Source organism: Callorhinchus milii, unplaced genomic scaffold (genome assembly GCF_018977255.1).
Source record: "Callorhinchus milii isolate IMCB2004 unplaced genomic scaffold, IMCB_Cmil_1.0 Scaffold13, whole genome shotgun sequence".
Lineage (NCBI taxonomy): Eukaryota > Metazoa > Chordata > Chondrichthyes > Chimaeriformes > Callorhinchidae > Callorhinchus > Callorhinchus milii.
In genome coordinates this window covers 12195298-12221770 of record NW_024704754.1, presented here as the reverse complement: position 1 = coordinate 12221770, position 26473 = coordinate 12195298, and the positions used below count along the sequence as shown (strand labels likewise).

The following is a 26473-nucleotide window of genomic DNA, read 5'->3' as shown; positions in this document are numbered from 1 at the left end:
TGTGCACAATAATGGCATTTTTACATTATCGATCCTGCAGTGTGGAGCGTGACACCAAGGTGAAGGTGCTGGGAATTTAACGTCACATCTTAAGCATCTTCCACTTTTCTTTGCTGGGGGGGTGGGGGGGAGAATGGACGTGCTCATAACTTGATATAGGTATATTGCAGAATCCCAGTACTTGATTTTGGGGATCGCAAAGATTGAAATAATGATAGCAGGGGTCAGGAGATGTGTCTGAATATATAATAACTTTGCTATTGGACTCCTGCATTACTCAGATTTTGTTGAGTCGATAGGAAGATATACTTCTAAAAGGTTTTATTTATAGGCAATACATCCTTTGTGCAACATCAGTGTCAGTAAAGGGATTAAGGGATATGGGGATAAGGCGGGTAGGTGGAGTTAGAATAGATCAGCCTTGATCTTACTGAATGGCGGGGCAGGCTAGAGGGGTCAAATGGCCTACTCCTGCTCCTAATTCTTATGTTCAATCCTTTTGCTTCAGCTCCACCCCTTTTTTATTACAGGATCTACTCACTGTGGAGATGATGGAGTAATAAATGACTCCAAAACAGGTCCAGGAACATTTGGCACATGGAAAATCACCAGCCTTTCATTCTGGTTTACCATTGGAAGTGAGCTAGCCTCTGCGGACAAATTCATAATATAAACGTGACATTTTAGCTGTCCGCTACCTCCTTGTTCTCTTAGCTTTTTCTCTTATATTCTGCTGAGAATATTTTAATACATACTGTGCAAAATATTTCCCGAAAAGTAAGAGGGGCAGAAATCCTCTGACAGGTCCAGCTGGTTCTTTGCAGGCACAGTTGGAAAGATAACATTCCCAGTGTTTTTCAATCAGTGACCCTCAATTAATTTGTACGAGATGACGAACCCAAGTCAGATGATCCTTGGCGTTTATTGATCATCAAACCCCTGCAAAGGAGAAGTCCTTGACGCATAGGAAATAATACCTCAGAATGAGATGCATCATTGGAGATAGTTCAGAAATGGATCTTGAATAAGGCAAAACAACAGCATTTCAACTGAATCATCAACTTCGTTTTAACCTATTCCCATTCTGAAATACTGCATTAGGAAATGAAATTGGACAGAAATGGACAAAGATTAGAAGATCATGGAGATATATCTGGTCAGGCCCAATGTCATTGTTTTGTTGTTTCAGGAGAGGCGGCAGGGTAAAAAAGAGAGGTAAAGATTGCATTGTGAAACAAATTGCATCTGTTTGCTGTAAAGACTGTATCATCTTCATGTTTGGCTACAAATACAGCTGCTACATTTACAATAAAATCCTGTGAAGCACTTTGAGACATTCCGTCAATGTGATAAGGTGCTGTATCAAATACAAGAATGTATTCACTAAAATCAGTTTGCAAATATAAAATATTTTGCCAACAATGCACGAACAAGTCACTTGGTTGTGATGTCTCCAAGCTGAGCAGACAATGGTGCCCGGCCCTGCTGCTTCCCAAACAAGGCAGAGCTTTGCCAAAAAATGGTTTGTTTATGAAGCCAGTTCTCCCTCCCTTTAAAGTGTGGATCAATCCATTACAAAACCGAATGCCAGCAAAGCTGTGAATCTCACAAAACAAAATTCAAAATGATCATGGCTGAATTAAAACAAAATTAAAGACTTTGAAAATTCATTTTGGAAAGTCCTTACAGAAGGGAGTTTTATACAACCACCAAGGAGCTATATATGAAACAGATTATATTAGTATTATTATATTGCATTTAATGCTCAGTCATGGCACTAAAGGAATAGACTAAATTCATCCTGGAGTATTGCTTTGCTGTACACTTCTCAAGATTATCAAACAAAATACATAGGTTAGTGCATTTTATTTTGTTGGTGCTTGGCCTGTGCTGAGTTAGGTAATCTCAGGTTGGATGGCAACTGGATAAGCATCTTGAGCTGGAAGGATGAGAGGGTTAAAAAAAAAAGCCAGGGTTCCCACTCCTGATTTATAACCAGTGATTTCCTGGATAGTGCACAATTGTGGACTGGCTTGATCACAAGATTTGTTTGGTTGAAGAAGGCCCTTTTTCCATCTGATCTCATGTTTCCAGAACACCAACCCCACCGTTCAGTCGTTCATTACCTTCTGCGTAAAGAAAAACTGCCCTGAAATTAGTCTTTCCAACTGTAAACCTATGTCCTCCTCTACACATCCTAAATAATTGATCTGGGTTTAAAGCCTATTTAAAATGTTGTGCAGCACCCTGTGGTCCCCTCTGAGGCATATTCTCCGAAGAATGAGGTGTCCTAGCTTGTTTAGTCATTGTTCATAGTGCATTCCTCTAACACTGGGGATCATCCTCATTGCTCTCCTGTGCACTGCCATGACCACCACTCCAAAAAAAACAGAGCTAAGCTCACACCAAGATTACTTACATGGGTCAAGTATCAGAAGGTAGCTGGAAGCTTACAGGATGTTCAGAAGGAGAAATTTGAGCAGAGATAAGAACAGCAATTAAAGCTACATGTAAATATCAGGCACCAGTACTGATGGAATACATTTGACTAAAAAGGTTCTGCATTAGATCATTACAATTTTTTTTGCTGCTTATGTATTGGAAGCGAAAGGCACCAGTGATCAAGGAGTTAGCGGGTGCTTCATCCAGGTCCCTCAATGACACCCCTCTGCCACTCTGACCTGGTCAACACATCCCTTCCGCATTAACCTTCAAAGGACCTTTAGCAAACCTGCTATGCATAGAAATGAAGGTAAAGTGCAATTTACTGGACAATACAAGGGTTTAAAAGCAGTGTTAGCTATTCCCTTTGACTCAGAAATGTTGGTGGAATTCTTCAGTGTGGAGACAGTTAATCAATGGTCAACAATACAGAATCACAGGTCTATTACAGTGAAGCTGCTGAACAGGCTGCAGAAGAGCTCAGCTAAATAGAAGGAAAAAAATTAAATCAATGAGTAAATGGGCACTCACTGAATTTTACATTAGTTAACACACAAACGAGCTGCCAAGTATCAAAATTAGAGATTAAAATCAGCTGGGTGTTGGGGGGGTGGGTGGAATAGGACTTTTACACAGAGTGGGCTGAATTTTGTCTATAATAATAATAATAATCCTTGCATTTGATATAGTGCTTTTCACATCTTCTAGACGTCCCAAAGCGCTTCACAGAACATACTGTAAAGTGAATTGACTGTATATTTGTGGGCGAACACGGCAGCCAATTGCGCACAGCAATGTCTCACAAACAGTTGTAGATTGAAAATGACCAATTTATTATTTTTTTTTTTGAGGGATTATTATTAGGCGTGTGGAGTAAGGAAACTTGCCCAAAGTTTCGCCCTGCCTGGAATTGAACCCAGGTCTCTCGCTTGCAAAGTGAGTGCTCTAACTACTGATCTACAGGACTCCACTATATGTGGTCTGTTCATGGAAGCGGAGCATAATTAGTATAGAATGATATTTTAAATTTTTTTTAAATATACATTTTTTACGCTCTCCTGCTGACACACAGCAGACAGACACTGAAACCTCCAGAAAAGCTGATCATTCTCTTCATGTCTGAGTGTGGGACTTTTACAGCAGGCAAAATGGCAAAATGCGTTTCTCTAAAAATGTCACTACACTTCACCTAAGTAATGTAAAGCTCTTTGAAATGGTTTGATATGATAAGGAGCGATAAAAATACAAGTTCCCCCCCAAAAACATTTTGAAACCTCACATCAGACTGCTCTGTTATAGAATGAACAAGCCTGCAGCACAGGAACCAGGAAGTTTTCTTTGCAACTGGAACATCAGGACATTGGAGCTTGTTTATAAAGTAGTTTCCTGCTGTGATCGAAGGACAGTAGGTGTCCTGGAAGGATGAGATGAGCTAAGGGGCTTTCTTCATTTGAACCAAACCTGTGATTTAGATACACAACTTTTCCAATGAACATGCTGAAATGTGCAAATAATGTACAAATTGTGTTTATTGTGTTGATAATTGCAGCTATCAAGCTACCGGCCCATCTCCAACCTCCCCTTCCTGTCCAAGGTCCTGGAACGAGTTGTCGCCTCCCAGCTGCGCTCTTTCCTCTCCACCCATTCATTATTCAAACTCCTTCAGTCGGGTTTCTGTGCTGCCCATAGCACAGAAACTGCCCTGGTCAAGGTCACCAATGACATCCTGACCATCTGCGACCAGGGCTCCCTCTGCCTCCTCGACCTATCGGCAGCATTCGATACGGTCGACCATTTTATCCTCCTCCACCGCTTGTCCTCCCACCTCAACCTTCAAGGCCCTGTGCTTGAGTGGTTTAGGTCGTACCTCTCCCACCGTCTTCACTTTGTTTCCACGAATGTTTTTTCCTCCGGCCCCCGCACTGTCTCGTGCGGTGTCCCTCAAGGCTCTGTCCTCGGTCCCCTCCTCTTCACCCTCTATATGCTCCCCCTGTGGTGACATCATCCGCAGACTTTCTTCAGCTCAACGTGCGTAAAACTGAGGCCCTCCTGATTGGCTCACGTCAGCGCCTCCGCACCTCAGGCACTGACAGCATCAGCATCCAAGGCTGCACTCTCCACCTCTCAAGGCCAGTCAGGAACCTCGGCGTTTTGTTCGACCCTGAGCTGTCCTTTCTCCCTCACATCCGCACCACAACTGGCACCGCCTTCCATCACCTCCGGAACATCGCCAGACTACGGCACTACCTCACCCCTCACGCTGCTGAAACTCTGGTCCACGCCTTTGTCACCTCAAGGCTGGACTATGGGAACTCTCTCCTCGCCGGCCTTCCCGGCACCTCCCTCCACACTGCAGGTCATTCAGAACTCTGCAGCTCGTGTACTGTCCCGCACCAGGCTTCGGGACCACATCACTCCCACCCTCGCTCACCTCCACTGGCTCCCCATCCCCCAGAGGATCGAATTCAAGCTCCTCATCCTCACCTACAAGGCCATTCACGGCCTTGCTCCCTCCTACCTCTCCGACCTACTATCCCCCTACCTACCTGCCCGTACCCTCCGTTCCTCTGGCTCCGGTCTGCTCCACATCCCCCGCCCCAACCGCCCTACCATCGGTGGTCGGGCCTTCAGCCTCTCAGCCCCGAGGCTCTGGAACTCCATCCCCCAGTGCCTTCGCCGCCTCCTCCCTTTCCTCCTTCAAGGCCGGTCTCAAGACCTTTCTCTTTGACCGTGCCTTCAGCTCCCCTCTCGACTCTCTACCCCCTCCTCGCTCCCTCCCTTCCCTTCCCTCACCCTGACCATTTCCCCCCAATGCTCGGGTCCTGACCCAACTGTACAGCGCCTTGGGACGTCCTCCCGACGTGAAAGGCAGTCTATAAATGGAATCTCGTTGTTGTTGTTGTTATTACAGCTTCGCACTGCAGATGAGGTATGATATGGAGGTTTCTCACATAGTGAACTGATTATTCTCATTATTCTCATATTCTCAAGCCACAATTGTTTGTGGGACACTGCTGTGAGCAATTGGCTGCTGCATTTGACCCACAAAAATATACAGTCAATATACAGTATATTCTGTGAAGCTCTTTGAGACATCTTGAAGACTTGATAAGGCGCTATATCAAATGTGAGCATTATTATTATATTTACTGAATTACTTCCACATTTTCCTCGTACTTCCAGTCATTTGTTTTATTACAACATTCCTGACTGATCATGGTCCATGTAAAGTTGGTCTTCTTGACCTCACTGTTGCAACTAAAAGGTGAGGCTAGAACAAACGATTAGATTTCCAAGGAGGGGAGTCAGTGGAAGGCAGTCAAAAATTACAGATGTGGTTAATATGTCCCCATCGTAGTCCAAGGCACAGAGTGCAAATGCTCAAGCTCAACAAGACTGAAGTTGGCTGTGATACCTCTTCCCATCTAATGTTACAATCGGCTAATCCGCATTTGAAATGTGGACATTTGGATGCAGCGGTGGAGCTGTACCCCACTATGAGCCAGTACATAATACAATACAAAATGACATTATATAGTGCCTTTCACGTAGGGAGAACGTCCCAAGGCGCTGGGTGAAGCAGGTGAGAGAAAATTCAATGGAGTCAAATATTCCATAACCATCTGCAACAGAGCCACGACTGAGGAAGCGGAAATTATTTTTAAACTGTTAATGTGCAGCAAGAGCCTGCTCGAAAAAGTTCCAGTCTCAGTAGATGTGTCATTATCAGACCTCTTGCGCAATGTATTACAAAGTGCACTAATCTATGAGGAGCTCGATCTGAAACAGTTAAAAAAATTCTTCCAACCCAAGCTAACCACACATCCTCTCTGGATTTACCCAAATCTTCCCTGGATTGAACTATTGTAAGAAACCCCTGAGCCCATTGCTGTTGTCTTCAGCTGCACCTCACTGCATTATTCATATGTGACATTTAACCATTCGTAAACTGCTTTTCAATGTTGCACCTGTCCACAGTGATGAGCTTCCCATCCAGATTGGCTGTTGTTATAGTTGGCTTTTACCTCTTCAATGTCACCTTTGGAGAATGCAGTGTCCTTTAGAGCATTCAGCTTTTGCCAATTCTTCTTTACATCACATATCCAAAAAAAGAAGGGAGTTATGTGCTGGCTAACCATCTTCCTGAAGGAAGTATTTTCTAATTTAATTTTGTACACATCTCCGATGCATCCTTGCCATTCAAAACGAATGGAGCCATTTTATTCCCTTCGGAGCTATTCTGTGTTATGTAGTCTCATCTGCATTCAACTGAAATTGAAATTAATTGTCTACTCATATTATTGTTGTTTGTAGGATTTTGCAGTGCACAATAGCTGCCTCATTTGCCTACAATAGCAAGAATACTTCATCATTTCTAATTACACTCATTTTGTAAAGTGCTTTGGGAAATGTTGTGTTTGTGTTGCTCAAACTAGCCACCTTCCCTTCTCTTGTTCAATGAATCACAGGATCACAGTATTGCTCTGGATGAAGAAGGCCCTTCAACTCAATTTATTTTAACCCTCCAGAATATCCACCCTACCATCTCTCATCACTAAATCAAACTGCTTTTCAAATTAGCCCGGTGTCCTGGCGTCTAGCACCTTTCTTGGCAACCCGTTCCAGCTGTTGATTATCCTCTGTGTAAAGAAAAACGTCCTGGTATCTATCCTGAAATCTGTCTTTTACAACTCTAAACCTATATCCTTGTGATACATCCTAAAATATTAATCTGGGTTTCAATCCCATTTACAAATTGTACATCTCTGCGTTCCCTTCGGAGTTGTCTTCTTCCTGAAGAACTCTAGCCTGAGCCTCTGCCATTCTGTCTACTACACCCTCCCCATCTCCCCCTCCCACTTCGGCCCATACCCATCCCTCCCTCCACACCTTTGAACCTGTCTCCCACTCCTCTCTCACCACCACTATAACCCGCATCAAACCGACCACCTGCTTCCTCGACCTCACCCCTACTCCCCTCCTTACCTCCCAGCTCCACCTCCTTGCCCCTCTACTCAGACATTATAAACCTCTCCCTGTCCACTGGTACTGTTCCCACCCCATTAAAAATGCCTATCATACAAAACCCCTTCCTGGACTCATCTTTACTCTCAAACTACTGCCGCATCTCCAAACTCCCTTTCCTCTCCAAGGTCGTGGAACGAGTTGTTCCCAGCTTTGCTTCTTCCTCTCCCGCCACTCCCTTTATGAACCCCTCCAATCAGGTTTCTGTGATTCATCCTGGTCAAAGTGACAAATGACATTCCGTCCATCTGCGACCAGGGCTCCCTCTGCCTCCACATCCTCCTTGACCTCTCTGCTGCCTTCGACACCGTCGACCACTCTATCCTTATCCACCACCTCTCTTCTCACATCAACCTTCACGCCTCTGTCCTTGACTGGTTGAGATCGTACCTCTCACACCGCCTCCACCTTCCTCTCCACAAACGGTTTCTCCTCCAGCCCCCACACTGTCTCGTGCAGCGTTCCTCAGGGCTCTGTCCTTGGTCCCCTCCTCTTCAATATCTACCCTCTTAGTGACATCATCCACAAACATGGGGTCAACTTCCACATGTATGCAGATGACATCCAACTGTACTTCTCTGCTTTTACCCTTGACTCCAGGCCCACTGCTATCCTGACAGAATGTCCGTCAGACATCAAGTCCTGAATGAGAGCTAATTTTCTTGAGTTGAATGTCAACAAGACTGAGGCTCTCCTGATTGGCTCCTGTTAGCGCCTCCTCACCTCAGGAGCTGACAGCATCACCATCCATGATTGCACCCTTCAACTTACTAAGCCAATTCGGAACCTTGGGGTCTTGTTTGACCCTCAACTATCCTTTCTACCCCACATCTGTGCCATGACCCGCTCTGCCTTCCCCCACCTCCGCAACATCGCCCGGCTCTGTCACTGTCTCACACCACAGGCCGCCGAAACCCTCATACACGCTTTCATTACATCGAGGTTTGACTGTGCAAATGTCTTGCTTGTCGGCCTCCCCAACTCCTTAGGCTGCAGATCATTCAGAACTCTGCAGCCGGTGTCCTCTTGCACACCAGGCTCTGTGACCCTATCACCCCCATCCTCGCCCGACTCCACTGGCTTCTCATCACACAGAGGATACAGTTCAAAATCCTGGTCCTCCCTTTCAAACCCTCCATGGTGTTGCCCCCCCACCATCTCTGCGACCTCCTAACCCCCTAACATCCTGTCCGCTCCCTCTGCTTAGTGGGTGCCCGCCTGCTTCAAGTCCCCCGCCTCACTCGCCCCAACATTGGCGGGTGGGCCTTCTGTCACTTTGTCCCAACCCTCTGGAACTCCATCCCACAGCCCCTCTGCCTCGCCCCCTCCCTTGCCTCCTTAAAGACCCATCTCAAGACCCTCCTCTTCAACCGTGCTTTCGATCACTCTGCTTTCCCCCCGCCCTCCACCCTCCCCGATCCCGATCCCCAGCTCGGGTCTGAAACTCTGTCTATCCAGCATCTTGGGACGTCCTCCCGACATGAAAGGCGCTATACAAATGTAATTTTGTTCTTGTTGTCTAATCATTGTTAGCTCATAGCTCATTCATCTAACACTGAGGATTATACTTGTTGCTCTCCTCTGCACTGCCTCTAAGGTCTGAGCAGTCCCCTTTTGTCATGATCACTAGAACTGTATGTAGTCATAGGCCTGCTCTGTTAATTTCGTTCAGGAGTGTGAAGAGCAATTTTAGGACAGGCATCAGGAGTAATCAGCACCTGGAATGGATTACCAAAAAGATGGGTTGAGGCCAGAAAGCTGGATTCATTTACAAAACGGCTCGATGCTGTAATGGTAGAAACACTAGGGGAATTTAGAAAAAATGTATACACAGTAGGGGTCAGATAGAGCAGCTAAGCGATGGCCTTCTTTGGGCTGAATGACCTTGTCTCATCCTTGAAACTCTAAATGGAGGATACAAACAGCCCTCCTCACTGTGAAAATGAAATCTCAGTCGGCCAACCAGAAGCAACAACAGAATACATTCATTCGATTCCCAGGATTGGAGCTTGGCACCGTCACTTCCTTATTTGTTGCACATTTCACATGGATTAACATTTTGTTCCAAGGGGACATTTGTTTTAGGTTACAGAAAGTTGGGGTATCAAAAACTACAAAGTAAATGTCTCTCCTGTACATATTCCACAATGGAGCAAATTGTATCTGGCAAGGCACACCCAGGAAAGTGGGTTATGAAATAGATGCCTTTTAAAGGCCTGTGGAGATGAGTTCTAAGACAGGTCAGTCTGCATTAGCGGCTTCTCCTCAATCAGATGAGATTTTACTGTCGTGCATTATTGATCTGTACTGCAATGTAAACTCTGGTATGCGAAAGAGCCACTGGGGCTTGGAGATATTAAAACACAAAGCACCAACTGTTCTATAATCACAAGTGCAAGCTTGCATTGTAATCAGCAATTTAATTGCGGGTTACCCTGAACTTTACAGGACACAACATAGTTTAGTCTAGTTACTGCTTTGTGAGTGAACCACATTTCAAACTTGACAAAGTAATAACAGAAGCACGTTGCTGGATGTGGCTGTAGCACAAATATCTTGGGCTCTTTCCAAGTAGCACATGGAAACAAAGGGCTTTGATGCTGCGTGGAGTGAAGCTCACTTGGGGAGACTTAAGAATAATAATAATAATCCTTGCATTTGATATAGCGCTTTTCACGTCGGGAGGACGTCCCAAAGCGCTTCACAGAACACACACTGTAAAGTGAATTGACTGTATATTTGTGGGCGAACGCGGCAGCCAATTGCGCACAGCAATGTCCCACAAGCAGTCGTAGATTGAAAATGACCAATTTATTATTGGTTTTGGTTTTTGGAGGGATTATTATTAGACGTGTGGAGTGAGGAAACTTGCCCAAGGTTTCGCCCTGACCTTTGTATTCAAATTGCTCCCAATGTTTGATCTCTTCCATGCAATATCAAGAGGTCTGAGTCAATTAGACACTGATGCAAAACCTCTTCTATTGTTGTCTTCACCCCGCCCGCCATCTTTTGAGGGTAAGCATTGAATAGATACCGTTTGAATTATTTGTTAAGCAAAAACTCCAGAATATTCATCCCCTTCCACAATCTACACTATTCAACTTTGGCCTGCTTTGCTCCACAAACATGTCCCATTATGCTCACAACTACAGAAATTATTTTGTCCCAAGTGATATCTGTTCATCTCAACCTGCACCTAACTCCATGCGTTATTCCTACCTTGTATAGATCACCAGTGATCTACACAAGTTTAGAATAATGTATTTCAGTTTTATAGACAATGCCATCAAGAAGCAATCTAGTACTCAATTAGGTTTGTTGACAGCAACTTTACATTGTCTGAAGAACTTAAGGGAATGATCAATACATTTAAGATTCTGATACCAACAAAACAAAGGGAGAGGTTACATTTCTTTTACACGCAGAGACTAATCAGGACATGGAATTCTCAACTAAGTGGTGGTTGAAGTAAGATTCATTATCATTTTTTTAAAAAAGGGAATTAGCTAAACATTTGAAAAAAAATAAGAAAAGGTATGGAGAAAGGGATGCGAAGTGGCAATTAAAATGGATAGCTATTTCAGAGAGCCAGCACAAGCATGATGTGCAAATTATCTCTTTCTCGCCTGTAAAATTCGATGATTCTAATAATCACAACCAAATAATTTTAAAGGAAATCATTATCTATCCAATTTCATAATTAGAGATATTTGTTTATTTGATTTTAGGACGTAAATCTTCACGTCAGACTAAGAGTGCACTCATGAGAACCAGCAGTAATTTACGCATCCCAGTTGACCAGACAATTAACACAATAGAATTTCTGATAGGCTCAGTACAATAGAATTTGAATTCTGTAAACAGCATAGGTAAGCAAATCTTGGACAGTGCCTGGAATTATAATTAGTTTTTTTGATTGAAATCTTGCTGACTGAAAATTATTGTAGGATAACTCTATTCTAAGACAATTTTTTTTATTTAACAAGGAGAAGGCTGGTTTCAAGTCAAATTTTATCTCAGCAAGTCATTGACGTTTCAATGTGTGAAAAGGTCACACTTAGACATCAAGGTGTCAGTTCCTCAGTTACCCAATATCATACCAAAGTAGCAGCTGACACCTTGCCACCCTGCCAAATGCAGCTGAGCTGTGTTTGAAAGATGATTTCTATTCTTTCTCTACCCCCCTTTCCCCAAACAAAAACATTACCTCATACTTTTGATGCACACTAGTGGGCAATGATTCAGTTTGCCTATAATAGAGCTGAGCAAGGTCACAGTGTGCTGCTGAAGCCTGGGAATGTTGTCTGCTCAGGATAGCAGAGCACAGTTTGATTGGGGAGCTAAGAAGGTAGGCGAATGTTCAGGAGTTTTCGCTCATTTGTCCTTGAAGATCGAGGTGCTTCTGTCTAGTTTCCTCCAGGATATGTCAGAAGTCGGGGTGGAGTTCAAGATGGGGAAAGCTTTTCATAGTGTGCCAATGAGTAATGGTTTATTGTTGGTTTAATGGCCTTTTGTTTGCATCCAGGCTTTGCACACATTTTATCTGTTGATAGAGAAGCAATGCAACAGAGGAAGCAGGAGGAAATCTAGTTCCAGTAAGTCACGCAGACAGTAGATGCACACAGCAGCTGTACTAACTGATCAGAAGTGAAGACTTGGCCTACAGTTGTGCAGCAGTGTGATTAGTGAGCAATGATCAGAGAACAGATGATAGCTGATGGGCCCTGGTGTGATGCAATGTTTCACAACCAGTATCCTCGCCGAGCCACATAATCCACATACACACTTGAGCACTGAGGCACCGGCTGTTAGATAAGGTGCTGAGAAACTTTGTTGTACTCATTCTTAATTTTTTTAAATAAATTGTACATTGATCAGTTCTCACCAAAAAACATACTCATTTCTAAAGAACCACAGCAATGCTCGTACCTAATTGTAGGGTAGAAGCACTTTTATTGGTGGAAAATATGACATGAGTCAGTCTCACTCGCAAAAATGACACAAAATTGTTCCTAATTCTAACAACATCATTGGCAGCCCTATTCACTCCAAGGATTGTAGTATTTGTTATTTGCTATAAGAATGGCCAACATATGCCCTTTGTAGGGCAGGACCTGGCGATGGTCTTCAGAAGCTAGGCAATGGAAATCGTTACTCTGCATCGCACAATATGATTTAGAGATCATTTAATATCAACTGAGGGGAGAGCTAGCATCTGTACACTACCATTCGCAGCACAAACATCCTTCATCTCAATGAGGAAAAATCACTTGTCAATTCCAAAGATTCTGTTCCAGCCTCATCCTCCAAGACAGTGAAACCTTTATAAAGGGATGGTGTACACAAAGCAAACCCATAAAACCAGGCTGAAGCAAGAAAATAATATGCAATTATGCTAATTATTCCAGGCAATGAAAAGCACAATTGTATCACACTTATTTTATTGAGAGCAGTCTGCAATATTAATGAAGCAACAGAAACAAATTTGCAAATGTTTGTCAAAAATATTTTAAATATCATTTTTCTCTTCCCTCATCTTTCACTTTTCCTTCTTGTCCTCTTGATGTTTTCTGCTTCATTTTTCTGTTTCAGTTTTTTTTTCTGAATCCAACCCAGTCTCTTTTTTTAAAAAAATCTTTATTGTGTAAAATTATTTTTCCATTTTTCTCTCCTATTGGAATATGTCTCTGTTTCTCGTCTACAGGCTCCTCTTGCAGTTGTGAGTTTCCAAGTGTTGACTGGCTTCAGGACTCTGCCCAAGTGGCCAATGTTGGCAGGCAACCTCAACTGTAGAAGGCATCAATGATGAGCCTATCTTTAATCATCTAATTGTCACATACATGCACTACCTGTAAAGTGTGTTGAAGAGGGACCTGGATTAAGAAATCTGTCTGATATTACCCTCCCTGACCCTGGAAAGGCTGGGTACAATTTAGCCTTCCCATGCAGCCATGGTAGTCATAACAAACTCAGCATAGAGAGGGATTCAAACCTTGGGAAAGATATTGTATCCAAGCCCTAACCTGTCTTTATTCCATGTCCACATTCAAAAGTGGACTTAACATTTAAAAAAATATATTAATGGATCACAAGCTTGTAGATGGATGTTAAATATTCTGACTGCACATAGCGTTATAGCACCTTCATAATCTTTTCCCAGAAGGGAATGTAATATTTAAAAGGGAGAAATACACTTAGGAAGTAAGGCATTAAAGAATATGGAGAAATGTCTGGGAAATGGGATCAAAAGATCTGCCATGATCTAATAAAATGGTGGAACAGGTTTGTTCCTGTATTTCACAGTACAACAACAACAACAACAAGATTCCATTTATAAAGCGCGTTTCACGTCAGGAGGACGTCCCAAGGCGCTGCACAGTTGGGTCAGGACCCGAGCATTGGGGAAATGGTCAGGGTGAGGGAAGGGAGGGAGCGAGGAGGGGGAAGAGAGTCGAGAGGGGAGCTGAAGGCTCGGTCAAAGAGAAATTGCACCAATGAGGTATTGCACCAATGAGGTTTTCCCTACTTCCTTCACAGATATTTCCTACTCTGCACCACTTTCGTTTCCTGCCCAATGATTCTATTGATTCTCATGAAGAAGAGTAATTTTAGTAAACATCAATATCTGCAAACCGTATAGCAGAATCATAAGGGAAAAGAGAGCCACTGACAGAAGATGGGAAAGGCGAGGAGACGGCTTGTTTTTCTTTACAACAACAAGATTGCATTTATAGAGCGCCTTTCACGTCGGGAAGACGTCCCAAGGCGCTGGACAGTTGGGTCGGGACCTGAGCAGGGGGGAAATGGTCAGGGTGAGCGGAGGGAAGGGAGGGAGCGAGGAGGGGGTAGAGAGTCGAGAGGGGAGCTGAAGGCACAATTAAAGAGAAAGGTTTTGAGACCGGCCTTGAAGGAGGAAAGGGAGGAGGCGGCGAAGGCACTGGGGGATAGAGTTCCAGAGCCTTTAATCTTTCAAAACTTGATTTGGTTTTAGCCTACCAAACCTCACTTACCAACAAGCTTCTTAATGCCACTAAACTCAGCTAAGAGTGACCATGGCGCTGCTAATAAGCAGAGGCCTTCAATTGTATATACTGCGCAAACTGTAATTTAAGACTTTTTTAAAAAACTAGTTCCATCCTTAAAAGGGCATAGGTGGTGTATCGTTATAAACCAATGAGATGAAAGTCTCCTTTCTCACTTGCCTATACTGTCCTATCTGAAATGAGTTTGGGACACTCTCAAGTCAGTTCAAAGTGGGCATGAGTACAGAGCACAAAACCACACATAATTTGGCAACAGTTTCAAAGAAGCCATATGGATGGCTGGTGTGGGAAACAGTGCAATAACAGATGTGATATTGCAGATGGTGCGAATAGGATATATTATAGAGATCAATGCAGATAAGAATTAGAGGCAGAGTAAAATTCTAATATGGGAATCCTTCATAGCAATGCACATGGTGTTTTATTGTGCACCTCATTAAATCTATATTACACTATTTAAATGGTGAAGGAAGAATAGACCAAATTGAAGAGAGAGAAAAATCAAATACAATGGTTAAAGATGCCAAGCTTGAGTTTCAAAGGCTTGGAGGTGCAAGTGAAAAGACTAGCCAAAGTAACACATTCCACAATCTTGAGGTCCTGGAAAACAATGAGGTGGAGTAACAGAACTGTGCAATGAGTTTTGAGGATGCAGGAAAGGAATAAAAGTGCTGTGTGTAGGTTGGTTCAATTGGAGCTTGGGAGGAACATACTGAGAAAGAATGTCTTGTAACATCAAAAGAATATAGCATGACTAGAAAGAGAAAAACAAATGCACACACACACACACCCATGAGAAAGCATGAGTCCTGACATTCACTTTTTTCTTAGCCTCTTAAGACCATTTTGTCACAGAAACTTTTAAGATTGTGCAGAATTTGGTATTCAAAATTCCTAGTTCTTTTGTAATAATTGCAGAAAACCCGATTCCAAATTTAAGAATTTTCCATAATTCCACAAATGTTAAGATAGAGTGGGTCTACAGACTAAGACTAGATGGAGTTTTGAGCTGAGGATGTTACTTGTATCCTGTCAAGGGCAGTGAGGTGCTAGCAGAGGCACTCCAGGTGCAAAGCAATATTCAGGACAGATACAGTTCTGATATGATTTATTGCAGAAACCTGGCCAGTGGGTACATGATGCGTCTAAGTGGAGGGAGATTTATTTGCAACTGAACCATAGCATTGTATCGGTCCTAGTTTGTTTGATGGCATGATGTCAAAGGAGCTTTTCTGCATCGAGCCTGCACTGTACTGTGATGCACAATATCGAGAACAGATGCCAAAAGTGGAAACGCTTGCTTTAATACACGATTGCTGTTCCCTCATCTGGATAAGTACAAATGTTCTTCCTTCTCGTCCTCCCTCCCCCCAAAAATGAGGCAAAAGGATGGGGCAACTGAGATATTGTCAGGGAAAGGGGAAAAATGATAAAGAAAGAGAAAACCAACCTTGTAGCCACAGAATGAGGCTATGCGCTGTACAGTTCCATTGCCAGCCTACTTCTCTGCAACCAATTTCTAATTATTCTCCATTAGATTACTCACAAAAATGGAACAGTTAACATAAAGCTTGGTGGGCCTCTGGTAGATATTGAATCCACGTTCAGGCACTCGGACAGGTGTGCCTGCTGCTCCCCCAATCCCCCTCCACACATGGAAGTCCCTTAAATAACCAAACCTGTGCCTTCGGTAGCACTCTATTCACAGCCTGCTCAGCTAGTGCTGGTTCTGTGACAATTCAATCTTAGGCCTTGCACTGAATATTTCAGCTAAATGAAAGAGATCAACTGCTGCTAAGAACACTAGCTCGAGACATTTTGCGTTTTATCAGGAGACACAAAAAAGAGGTTAATGTCAGAGGGACATTGAGTCAGTTTATATTTCACAGCCAGGTAAGATCAGTCACTCGCAGTATTCCCAATTCTGCTTTTCACAGACGTAAATGGCTCCTGTGCTCTAAATTCGCTCCCAGCTTCTCCACCGAATGCACGTCATTGTAATAGCACCAGTAGCTGACACCTACTTCCGTGCAAAATAAATTGACGCAGTCACAGATTTGGCGTCAAGCTCTCTGAACACAAGAGACGTACTGACAAGACATGCCAAAGCTTTCAATATCGCAACAATGAGTCAACGAGGCTATAAAGTCAGTCGGTCTTAACATTCTAAGCGAAGCTTCAGTCTCTTATTTTGATGCATTATATAGAAAAGGATTTGCAATTCCTGAACGTAAGAACACTAACACCAGAACATCTAAGCATGTACTTGCCCTCCTCTCCCCCACACTAGCTCAGAGCACTCTGGCCACATTTTCTGATAACTTGTGCTAATTAATTTACTAAAATAAAATGCTCTTTTGCAAAATAGTTGAAGGTCTTTTTTTTTCGCAGATAGGGCAAAATGGATGGATGGGTGAAGAAGGGTGGGGCTGGGGTTGAGAAAAGAGTTCAAATAAAAAAATGAGACTGATGCAGGACCTTGCTGTATCAGCTCACAAGGTCAACACAAAAAGGTCAGAGATCAGTCGTCAGGTTAACATCCCCTCCGCACCGCCAACACGAGTCAATCAAACCAAATCAAGTTTTGAAAGATTAAAGAAAAACAAGGCGTCTCCTCGCCTTTCCCATCTTCTGTCAGTGGCTCTCCTTCCTCTCTTTTCCCTTATGATTCCGCTGTACCGTTTGCAGATATTTTTACGGCCTGTGATAAAACACTGAACACGCATTTTAAATCTGTCATTTCTCTGGAGAGGGTCGAGATTGAATCTTCTGACTATGCCCTGCCCTTATAGTTGCACAGGAAAGAGAGAGAGAGGGAGAGAGAGAGAGAAAAATAGCTCCAGCATTTAAATTAGCATTCAAGCACACAACTACAGACTGTGTGGCTGTGTGCCTGGCAAATAAAATAAGGTACATCCGCCCACCTGGACTCTGAGCAGTCAGATTTACCTTATTGCATAACCTGAAGTCTGCATCAGACGCTACAAGGCCACCTGGAGTTCGGTTTAAAGCTGCAAGGAGGTGTCCTCAACGTCTAGAATCGTGTCCCAATTAGATTTGTTTTTTTGGGGGTGGGGGTGGGGGGGGGGGGGTGGGGGGCCACACCATCCCACATGCATCCATCTGTGTGCCCATCACCAACCTCCTCCTCCTCGTCCTCCACTCCCATCTCCTGAAAACCTGCTGCAGTTTCTGGGGACACAGCAGATCTGCCCCAGAACACATGGGTTTGGTCGGTAGATTGCGGGTCCTCCCGTTCTGCAATGCTGCAACATTTTCTCAAGAGTTACGCGTCGCTCTGCGTCCCCATCGGTCCCGGAGATGCTGACAACTGGGAAGGGACGTGATGCACCACGAGCCGACTTTAACCCCCTTCCTACCCTCATGCCAACTGCCTGGGCACCGGGGAACCCGGTCACCACGACCCAGAGATATATCATCCTATATATAATGCTAATCACACACACACACACACACACACCGGGTCGGGTCTACATCATAAATACCTTCAGTTGCATAGTTGTGGTCGCGCAGAAAACTGTTGTTTATCTTGCGGGTGTCAATCTCCTCCTCCATTTACAGCAGAATTACTTAGCGAACTGGAAATGAAGCAGATAAGTATCCACGATCCCATTGCCCTACCGGGATGGGAGGGAGAGCCCCCCCGAGCACAGCATGGTCCCGCCTGGCAGCCCCGCGACACTCACACACACAGCAAAACAGCTCCTCTCTGCAGCATCGCCCCACTACCGGGACATGGGCTGCTGCACCGGGCAAACCGGGGGCCCTTTTGTTAATAGCTCTTCTTCTTTTAAAATAAAAGCTTCGAACGTCAAATGATTATTATTTCGGTGTCAGATGGAAGTCGGATCCTATTGGTATTAATGAGCGCAGTGAGTCTTCACTTCAAGGCCGGGGCTGCAGGAGCGGGCGATGCTCCCCCGCCCGAGGGAAGGGGTCAACTGTCACAATTCGGTGGTTACTTCAGGTACAGAAAATGCGTCAGGATCTCGGGTTTATCCTCTATCTCTGTCTCTCTCTCTCTCTCTCTCCCAGTACAGTGGTGCATGAAGCTGCTGCTACTGCTCGGGATGTGTTGCATCAGCAGATGCTCCTCCCCTACAGCTTGTCAGTGTCCAACCGCATCTGCACCTCTCTCTCTCTCTCTCTCTCTCACACACAGCACCAGCTCTAAGCTGCAGTGGAAGGACTAAGAGCCGTCAGCAGCGATGTGATAGACAGGAGACTGGTGTGTGGCTTCACACATTCGGCTTCAAATTGCCTATATGCCGTTTAGGGGTTAAAATCAGATTCCTACAGTGTTGTGCACTGGGAGATGCTTCCCTCCTCTCCTCTGGTAAAACACAATCTGCACAATTTTAAATCATGCAGCAGAAAGGGCAAACCTTCACCTGACAATGTCATACAAATCATTCTAACTTATCCTCTTCTCTACCTCCCCCCCACCCTCCCACTCCCAGTTGTGTAACAAACTCACATACCTCTCCCCTCCCAGATGCTTTCTCCTGCCCAGTCCATCTATTCCCAACCTTCCACTGATCTCACGTCCTCTCCTGAAGATATAGACTCACTCTGGGGACAGATCTATGACCACCTAATGCCTCCTTTACCCCACCTATATAGCTAATCCTCATGTGTGATTCCGGCCAGGGAATGGCAGCAAATGGAGCAATGGAGGTTGCGGGGGGGGGGTAGTTGAAAGTCAAGGTTTATCCCAATCTATTTTCCAGCATGGGATCACGGTATAGGTGTTGAAAGCAGTGACCTTGCCAGTCAGAGAAGAACAACACTGGCAGAACATCCAATACCCAAAACACGGACGCTTTGTATTGCTAAAAAGGAGGCTGGTGAAGAGGTTAAGCCACACCAAGTTGAGGACAAATACGAATGCTTCAAGCACCAATGATGAAGGGTCATTTGCCTGCTTATGACGATTGATTAAATGCCATCTAGTTTGGTTGACCTTGGTCAGATGCATAACAGTGAATGGAATTTTGTCATACATTCTGTCTGATACATTCAGTCTGACATTCTGTCCATCTGGGACCAGGGCCAGTAAGGACATACTCGCCTTAGAGGGGGTGCAGTGTAGATTCACTAGGTTGGTTCTGGGATGAGGGGGTTGACCTATGAGGATAGGTTAAGTAAACTAGGCCTATATTCTCTAGAATGTAGAAGAATTAGCGGTGATCTTATAAAAACCTATAAGATTCTTCCCCGGTTGGAGAATCTAAAACTAGGGGTCACAGTCTCAAGATTAAGGGTCAGCCTTTTTGAACTGAGTTGAGGAAACATTTCTTCACTCAGTGTAGTGAATTTGTGAAATTCTCTACCCCAGAAGGCTGTGGATGCTCAGTCCTTGAACATATTCAAAACTGAGGTTGATAGATTTCTAAAGGATAGAGGGATTAAGGGATATGGGGATAGGGCGGGTAAATGGAATTAGGTTAAAAGATCAGCCATGATCTTATTAAATGTGGCGGGGCAGGCTTGAGGGGCTGAATGGCCTACTCCTGCTCCAATGTTTTTGGCTCTCTCTGCCTCTTCGTCCTCCTTGACCTCTCTGCTGCCTTCGATACCGTCGACCACTCTATCTTCATCCATCGCCTCTCCTCTCACCTCAACCTTCACGGCTCTGTCCTTGACTGGTTGAGATCGTACCTCTCACACCACTCCATCTCCACAAACGGTTTCTCCTCTAGTCCCCGCACTGTCTCGTGCAGCGTTTCTCAGGGCTCTGTCCTTGGTCCCTCTTCTTCAATATCTACCCTCTTAGTGACATCATCCGCAGACATGGGGTCAACTTCCACATGTATGCAGATGACACCCAACTGTACCTCTGCCTCCACCCTTGACTCCAGGACCACTGCTGTCCTGACAGAATGTCTGTCAGACATCAAGTCCTGGATGAGAAGTAATTTTCTTCAGATGAATTTCAACAAGACTGAGGCTATCCTGAATGCCTCCCGTCAGCACCTCCATGCCTCAGGCATTGACAGCATCACCATCCAAGGGTGCACCCTCCACCTTAGTAAGCCACTCGGGAACCTTGGCGTCTTGTTTGACCCTCAACTATCCTTTCTACCCCACATCAGTGCCATGACCCGCTCTGCCTCCCCCCACCTCCGCAACATCGCCCAGCTCCGCCACTGTCTCACACCACAGGCTGCCGAAACCCTCATACACAATTTCATTACATCGAGGCTTGACTGTGCAAACTCCTTGCTTGTCGGCCTCCCCAATTCCTCTCTCCATAGGCTGCAGATCATCCAGAACTCTACACCCTGTGTCCTCTCCCGCACCAGGCTCTGTGACCCTATCACCCCCACCCTCTCCCGACTCCACCGGTTTCCCATTTCACAGAGGATACAGTTCAAAGCCCTCCATAGTCTTGCTCCCCTTTACCTCTGCGACCTCCTAACCCCCTACTCCCTAACTCCCTCCGTCAGTGGGCTCCGGCCTGCTTCACACCCCCCACCTCGCTCACCCCACCAATGGCGGACGGGCCTTCTGCCACTCTGCTCCCACCCTCTGGAACTCCATCCTGCAGTCCCTCCACCTCGCCCCCTCCATTGCCTCCTTCAAGAAACATCTCAAGACTCTCCGTGCTTTCGATCACCCTGCTTCCCCCCTGCCCTGCACCCTCCCTGATCCCAACCCCCAGCTCGGGCCCAAAACAATGACCGTTCAACGCCTTGGGACATCCTTGTGGAGTCCTGTGGCTCAGTGGTTAGAGCACTCGCTTTGCAAGTGAGAGACCTGAGTTCAATTCCAGGCAGGTCAGGGCAAAACCTTGGGCAAGTTTCCTTACTCCACACAGAGCCTAATAATAATCCCTCCAAAAAAAACAAAAACAATAATAAATTGGTCATTTTCAATCTACGACTGTTTGTGGGACATTGCTGTGCGCAATTGGCTGCCGCGTTCGCCCACAAATATACAGTCAATTCACTTTACAGTGTGTTCTGTGAAGCGCTTTGGGACGTCCTCCCGACGTGAAAAGTGCTATATCAAAATGCAAGGATTATTATTATTATCCTCCCAACGTGAAAGGCGCTATATAAATGTAATTTTGTTGCTGTTGTAAGCCAAGGCCTCTGGGGAAGGAGTATAAAAACACTTCACATCTAGAGATATTCCCCTTCCTCTGGGATGAATTTGGGCAACTTAAATAAGATACTTTTCATGCCAATTATGATGCTGCATTCAGTAGTCAACATCATGAGTGGGGAGGGGAAAGAAGACAAAGTAGTCCGATACAACAGTAAGATCCAACAGAGGACCCATGCACCCCTAGAACATACATCCATACTGCCTTTTGGAAACAATCCCAGAAGGGCAACCTTGCTGCACCATATCCAGCAGCCAGTATGACCGTCGAGCATTCATGGGTTAGACATAGTCAGATGGAGAGGACCTACCTCACCCTAACTGTGCGACTTAACCTGAACCCAAGAACAGGTCCTATGAACCAGTATGACTTTCCATTCCCTGCACTGGCCAGCCTATGGCAATCTACTGAGCTTGCCAATTTGAACTCAATTTAAAAGCAGGTTTTGTGTGGTAAGACCTCCTATCACCTTCATCACATCAAAATTACTCCAAGGCCATTACAGTAGCTATAGTCGAGTGTTAACTGGTTTTGTAGACAAATGCGGCAACCAAGTTTTTCATAGAAAGGTCCCACAAACTTGTGAATGTCCGATTAATCTGGAAGACAGTGTAAAGCCTCATGTGAAAGAAACACCTCAGACAATGCAGCGTTCCCCCAGTAATACACTGGAAAGTCAAGATTAGGAGATCAAGTCCTGAAGAGGGGGTTGAACTCGCAGGAATTCGACTAAACAAGCCAAACTGATGACTAACAAAGAGGCCAGTTCAGCAGCTTTCTAATGGCCTAGTGGATAAAATAATGTTGGGCCCTCTACTACCACCTTTCATCATTTCATTGTCTTGATCAGAAACATTTGATTGAAGGATACCTCCAATCCGTGCACAAGAACTGAATCCTGGGGAGTGGGTGGGTGGGAGGCTAAGGACGAGAAGAGTTGCCGATAGTGAAAATCACCATTTTAAAAATGTATATTTGCCAATATGTTCAGCTGTACACTGGGAGAACAGACTAAGCAACAGCTGGAAACATTAACATGCATATTTTAAGACTTCCTTATCTGAAATACTGAATTTGACAATCTCACAGCTGTCAAAAAGTACCAGGTATGGAGCAGTCCAATCCAGCATTGGAACTTGGGTTCATTCCCACCACCAATTCCCCATATTCATTACATCAGATTTAAGAGCTTTCTGTCTTAATGAACAATTAAATATACTGATAAACTTTGTATGGTCTTCTATAAAGTTATCTTAAACTGCTTTTTCATTCATCCATCCAATTTGATCTATGGTAAATGAGTTTGCCGTGTTGTAAATGTCATGCACAACAAACAATATTCATGACAGACGTCACAAACTGCCTGACAACACTCACTATACATTGTATACATTGGATTACAATTTACAGATTTCATGCTATTGAGCTGCCAGGTTTTGCAATTGCTAAAAATAAAAATCACAAGAAAGCAACTGGTACATCAAACAGCATAAACAATCTAAGCCCATTGCGGAAACAAGTGCTTTAGACATAAGACAGGTTGTAGTAGAACTAAAAGGGAATATAGGAGAAACGTCTGCATGTAGAAGGTGTCGTAAGCTATAGTTGAAGCAAAAACACCAGTGTATTTAAAATCAAACATGGTATACACGTGAAAGAGATGGGAATAGATGTAGTGGGGGCTCGTGTGTTGGGCTGAATGACCCGTTTCCACGACAAATCATTCTATGTAATTCTGTATGTGTGCAGTGGTAGCTCCCCACTCGAGAGGTCATTTAGAGGTCAAAGAAATGTTTACTTTCATTGATAATTAATCCCCATCACCAGGTTTCCATCCTTGACTCCACTGTTGTCAACACAGACTGCCTGTCAGACATCAAGTCCTGTATGAGAGCTAACTTTCTCCAGTTGAATGTCAACAAGACTGAGGTCCTCCTGCTTGGCTCCCGTCAGCGTCTCCACACCTCAGGCGCTGACAGCATCACCCTTCATGGATGCACACTACACCTCACTGAGCCAATATGGAACCTCGATGTCCTATTCGACCCTCAACTGTCCTTCACCTCCCACATCTGTGCCATGAACTGCTCCACCTTTCCCCACGTCCGCAACATTGCCCGGCTCTGCTACTATCTCTCAACCCAGGCCGCCGAGACCCTCATCGACATTCATCACATCCAGGCTCGACTACGCACATTCCCTGCTTGTCCTCTCTCCATAGGCTGCAGATCATCCAGAACTCTACAGCACGTGTCCTCTCCTGCACCAGGCTCCGCGACCCTATCAGCCCCGTCCTCCCCCGGCTCCACTGGCTCTCCATCACTCAGAGGATACAATTCAAGATCCTGGTCCTCACCTTCAAAGCCTTCCATGGCCTCACTCCTCCCTATCTCTGTGATCTCCTAACCCCCTACCAACCTGGTTGCTCCCTCCACTCAGCGGGCTCCGGCCTGCTTGATATCCCCCATCTCGCCCGCTCCACCATTGGCGGCGGGCCTTCAACCTTTCTGCCCCACCCTCTGGAACGCCATCCCACAGCCCCTCCGTCTCACCCCCTTCTTTGCCTCCTTCAAGACCTGTCTCAAGACCCTCCTCTTCGACCCTGTCTTTGGTCACCCTCTTTCCCCTACCTTCGCCGCCCTCATGATCTCAACCAACATCTCGGGCGCGGATCCTTGACAGTTCAGCACCTTGGGACGTCCTCCTGATGTGAAAGGTGCTATACAAATATAATTTGTTGTTATTGATGTTTTATTCTTTAAATATCCATTGAATTCCTGTATAGACAAAATTGATTTAGCTTTGATATTAACTTATAGTAATGTGCATCGCATTCTAATAACTCTAAGTAGAAAATAGTTTTTGTCAATGTTTTTCTTCTTTTAGTAATAATCTGAGGTTTTGCACAGTCCCTGGAATTTGGCACAACTTTTAAAACCCAAAACAATTTTCCAGTTACTACCCTTATGGTATGCATAAGGTTTCTTTACGATGTCCAGAAATACAAACAAATTGATGAGAATTTCAAACCATAATGCAAAGATGATTATAAACGTCTTCAATTAGCAAAGTAACATGAACAATGTATTCTTAATTAAGAGGGAAGAAGCAGGATTAGACATTCAACAGCCTGGACACATTACATGTAATAAATGTGGCAAAACACCAATGGAATTAAGACCCAAATGTGATTATGGGCCCATTAGCCATCTCATGTTCTGCATGCAAATAGAATAGAATATCTGATTTCACTTTGTATAAGTATAGGAAAGCTATTGGGAAATGGGATTAAAATATCCTCTATCATCTAATTATACTGGTGGAATAGGATTGTTGGTCTGAATTGCCTCCATTTCCAACTTCCTATGACATTCTGAATGAAACATTTGCTGATTTCTGCACTTCACAATTTAATGGAAGACAGAGAACCACTGATTAAAAATATTCTTATACAAACCACAACATATGGGAGGAGAATGGATTCAGCACAAAAAAGCATAGCATTTTATATGTTGCAGCTAACTCACTCAGTATGTAAACACAGCAAGTGGTCCTGTACTGAGCCATACACAACTGTAACATTTCTATAATGCTATTACATTCTAAATCATCCTACATTTGGTTTGTTGCTTAGTACGGGTGTCAGTGTGGCTCAGTCGTTAGCACTATCACCTCTGAATCAGAAGGTTGTGGATTTATATCCATCAAATGGACCTTTGAACTCATAGTCTAGGCTGGCATTCCAATACAGTGGTGGGAGGGCGCTGCATTGTTGGAGGTGCCGTCCTTTGGATGAGATGTTCAAAGTCCCATCTGCCTCGTCAGATGGATGTTAAAGATCTGTTAACACTTTGATTGCTAGGTGGACAATCATTTTGGTCTGCCAACAAAGTAAATGTTCTTGATTATTTCTTCATCCATGACCATACCAGGGATAGCGTTGCTACCGGAAACAAGGCATTGATATGGAACAATCTTACCTGGATTGATGCAAATGCTCAGCGGGACACTTCTTGACAAACCCGGAGGCTCCTTCTGCCATGGGTTAGCCACCACTGATAATACAGGATTGCCTTACACTGGAGTCTTATCACAATGCAATGTTTACACATAACTATACACCAGCACACTGCAGTCAATTATTACCATTACTCTATTAAGACTATAAACTGACAGCACAAAATAAAATGATTCACAATATCGTGTATTGAACCACACGTGAAAAGTTCAGGTTGAAAGGAACAATGGGAAATCCTTACATACAATACCAGAAATTAACAAAAGGAATTATCTACTGTACCACACCACCAATCTTTGCAAGTCTACTTATCACAAGAATTCAAAATTACTGTCTTAGTTATATAACAGGTTTACAATATCCAGTTTTAAGATGTTACTTCTGAATTTTTAGGGTTTTTTTAGTGAAAAAACCCGACAGCAGTGTATAGTGCGTATACAAGTAACTCTTTAATCCATTAATACCCAATTACAATAATGAGATCCATCCACAAGAATGCTCACCAGCATTTAATCCTAATGCGTAACCATTGACTTAATCAGTTACTGCAACAACCAACAACAACTGCAGGTGCTCGGCATAACATCTGCCAAAAAGGAAAACCACCAAAGCTTCAGGCCAGCCTGTACTTGTAACATACTGTTAGGTAAGCAGATAAATGGGCATTGCTAAAACAGATTTTTCAAAGCCATTTTGTAAAATATCCTTTTTTCCGATAACTGATATAGAGAGAAAGTCCAACTAATGTGGAAATACGGGCACTAACGCTAAATTTCCTTTGCCTCCCCCCATTTTTGCTCACAGTGGGCAAGA

The 26473-nt window shown here is 44.3% G+C and overlaps 1 protein-coding gene across 3 annotated transcripts in view; it reads right to left on the bottom strand.

Moving 5' to 3' along the window:
• Positions 1-26473, bottom strand: part of LOC103177292 (serine/threonine-protein phosphatase 2A 55 kDa regulatory subunit B beta isoform) — a 174380-nt gene that overhangs the window by 84401 nt on the left and 63506 nt on the right. The window contains exon 1 of one of the 3 annotated variants that reach the window (XM_007891393.2): positions 18017-18771. The exons of the other annotated variants lie outside the window; for them this stretch is intronic. Within the exon in view, the coding sequence (XP_007889584.1) occupies positions 18017-18086 (70 nt within the window). The 5' untranslated portion in view covers positions 18087-18771. Of the gene's footprint in view, positions 1-18016; positions 18772-26473 lie in introns of those variants that run through there. 3 annotated transcript variants of the gene reach the window in all.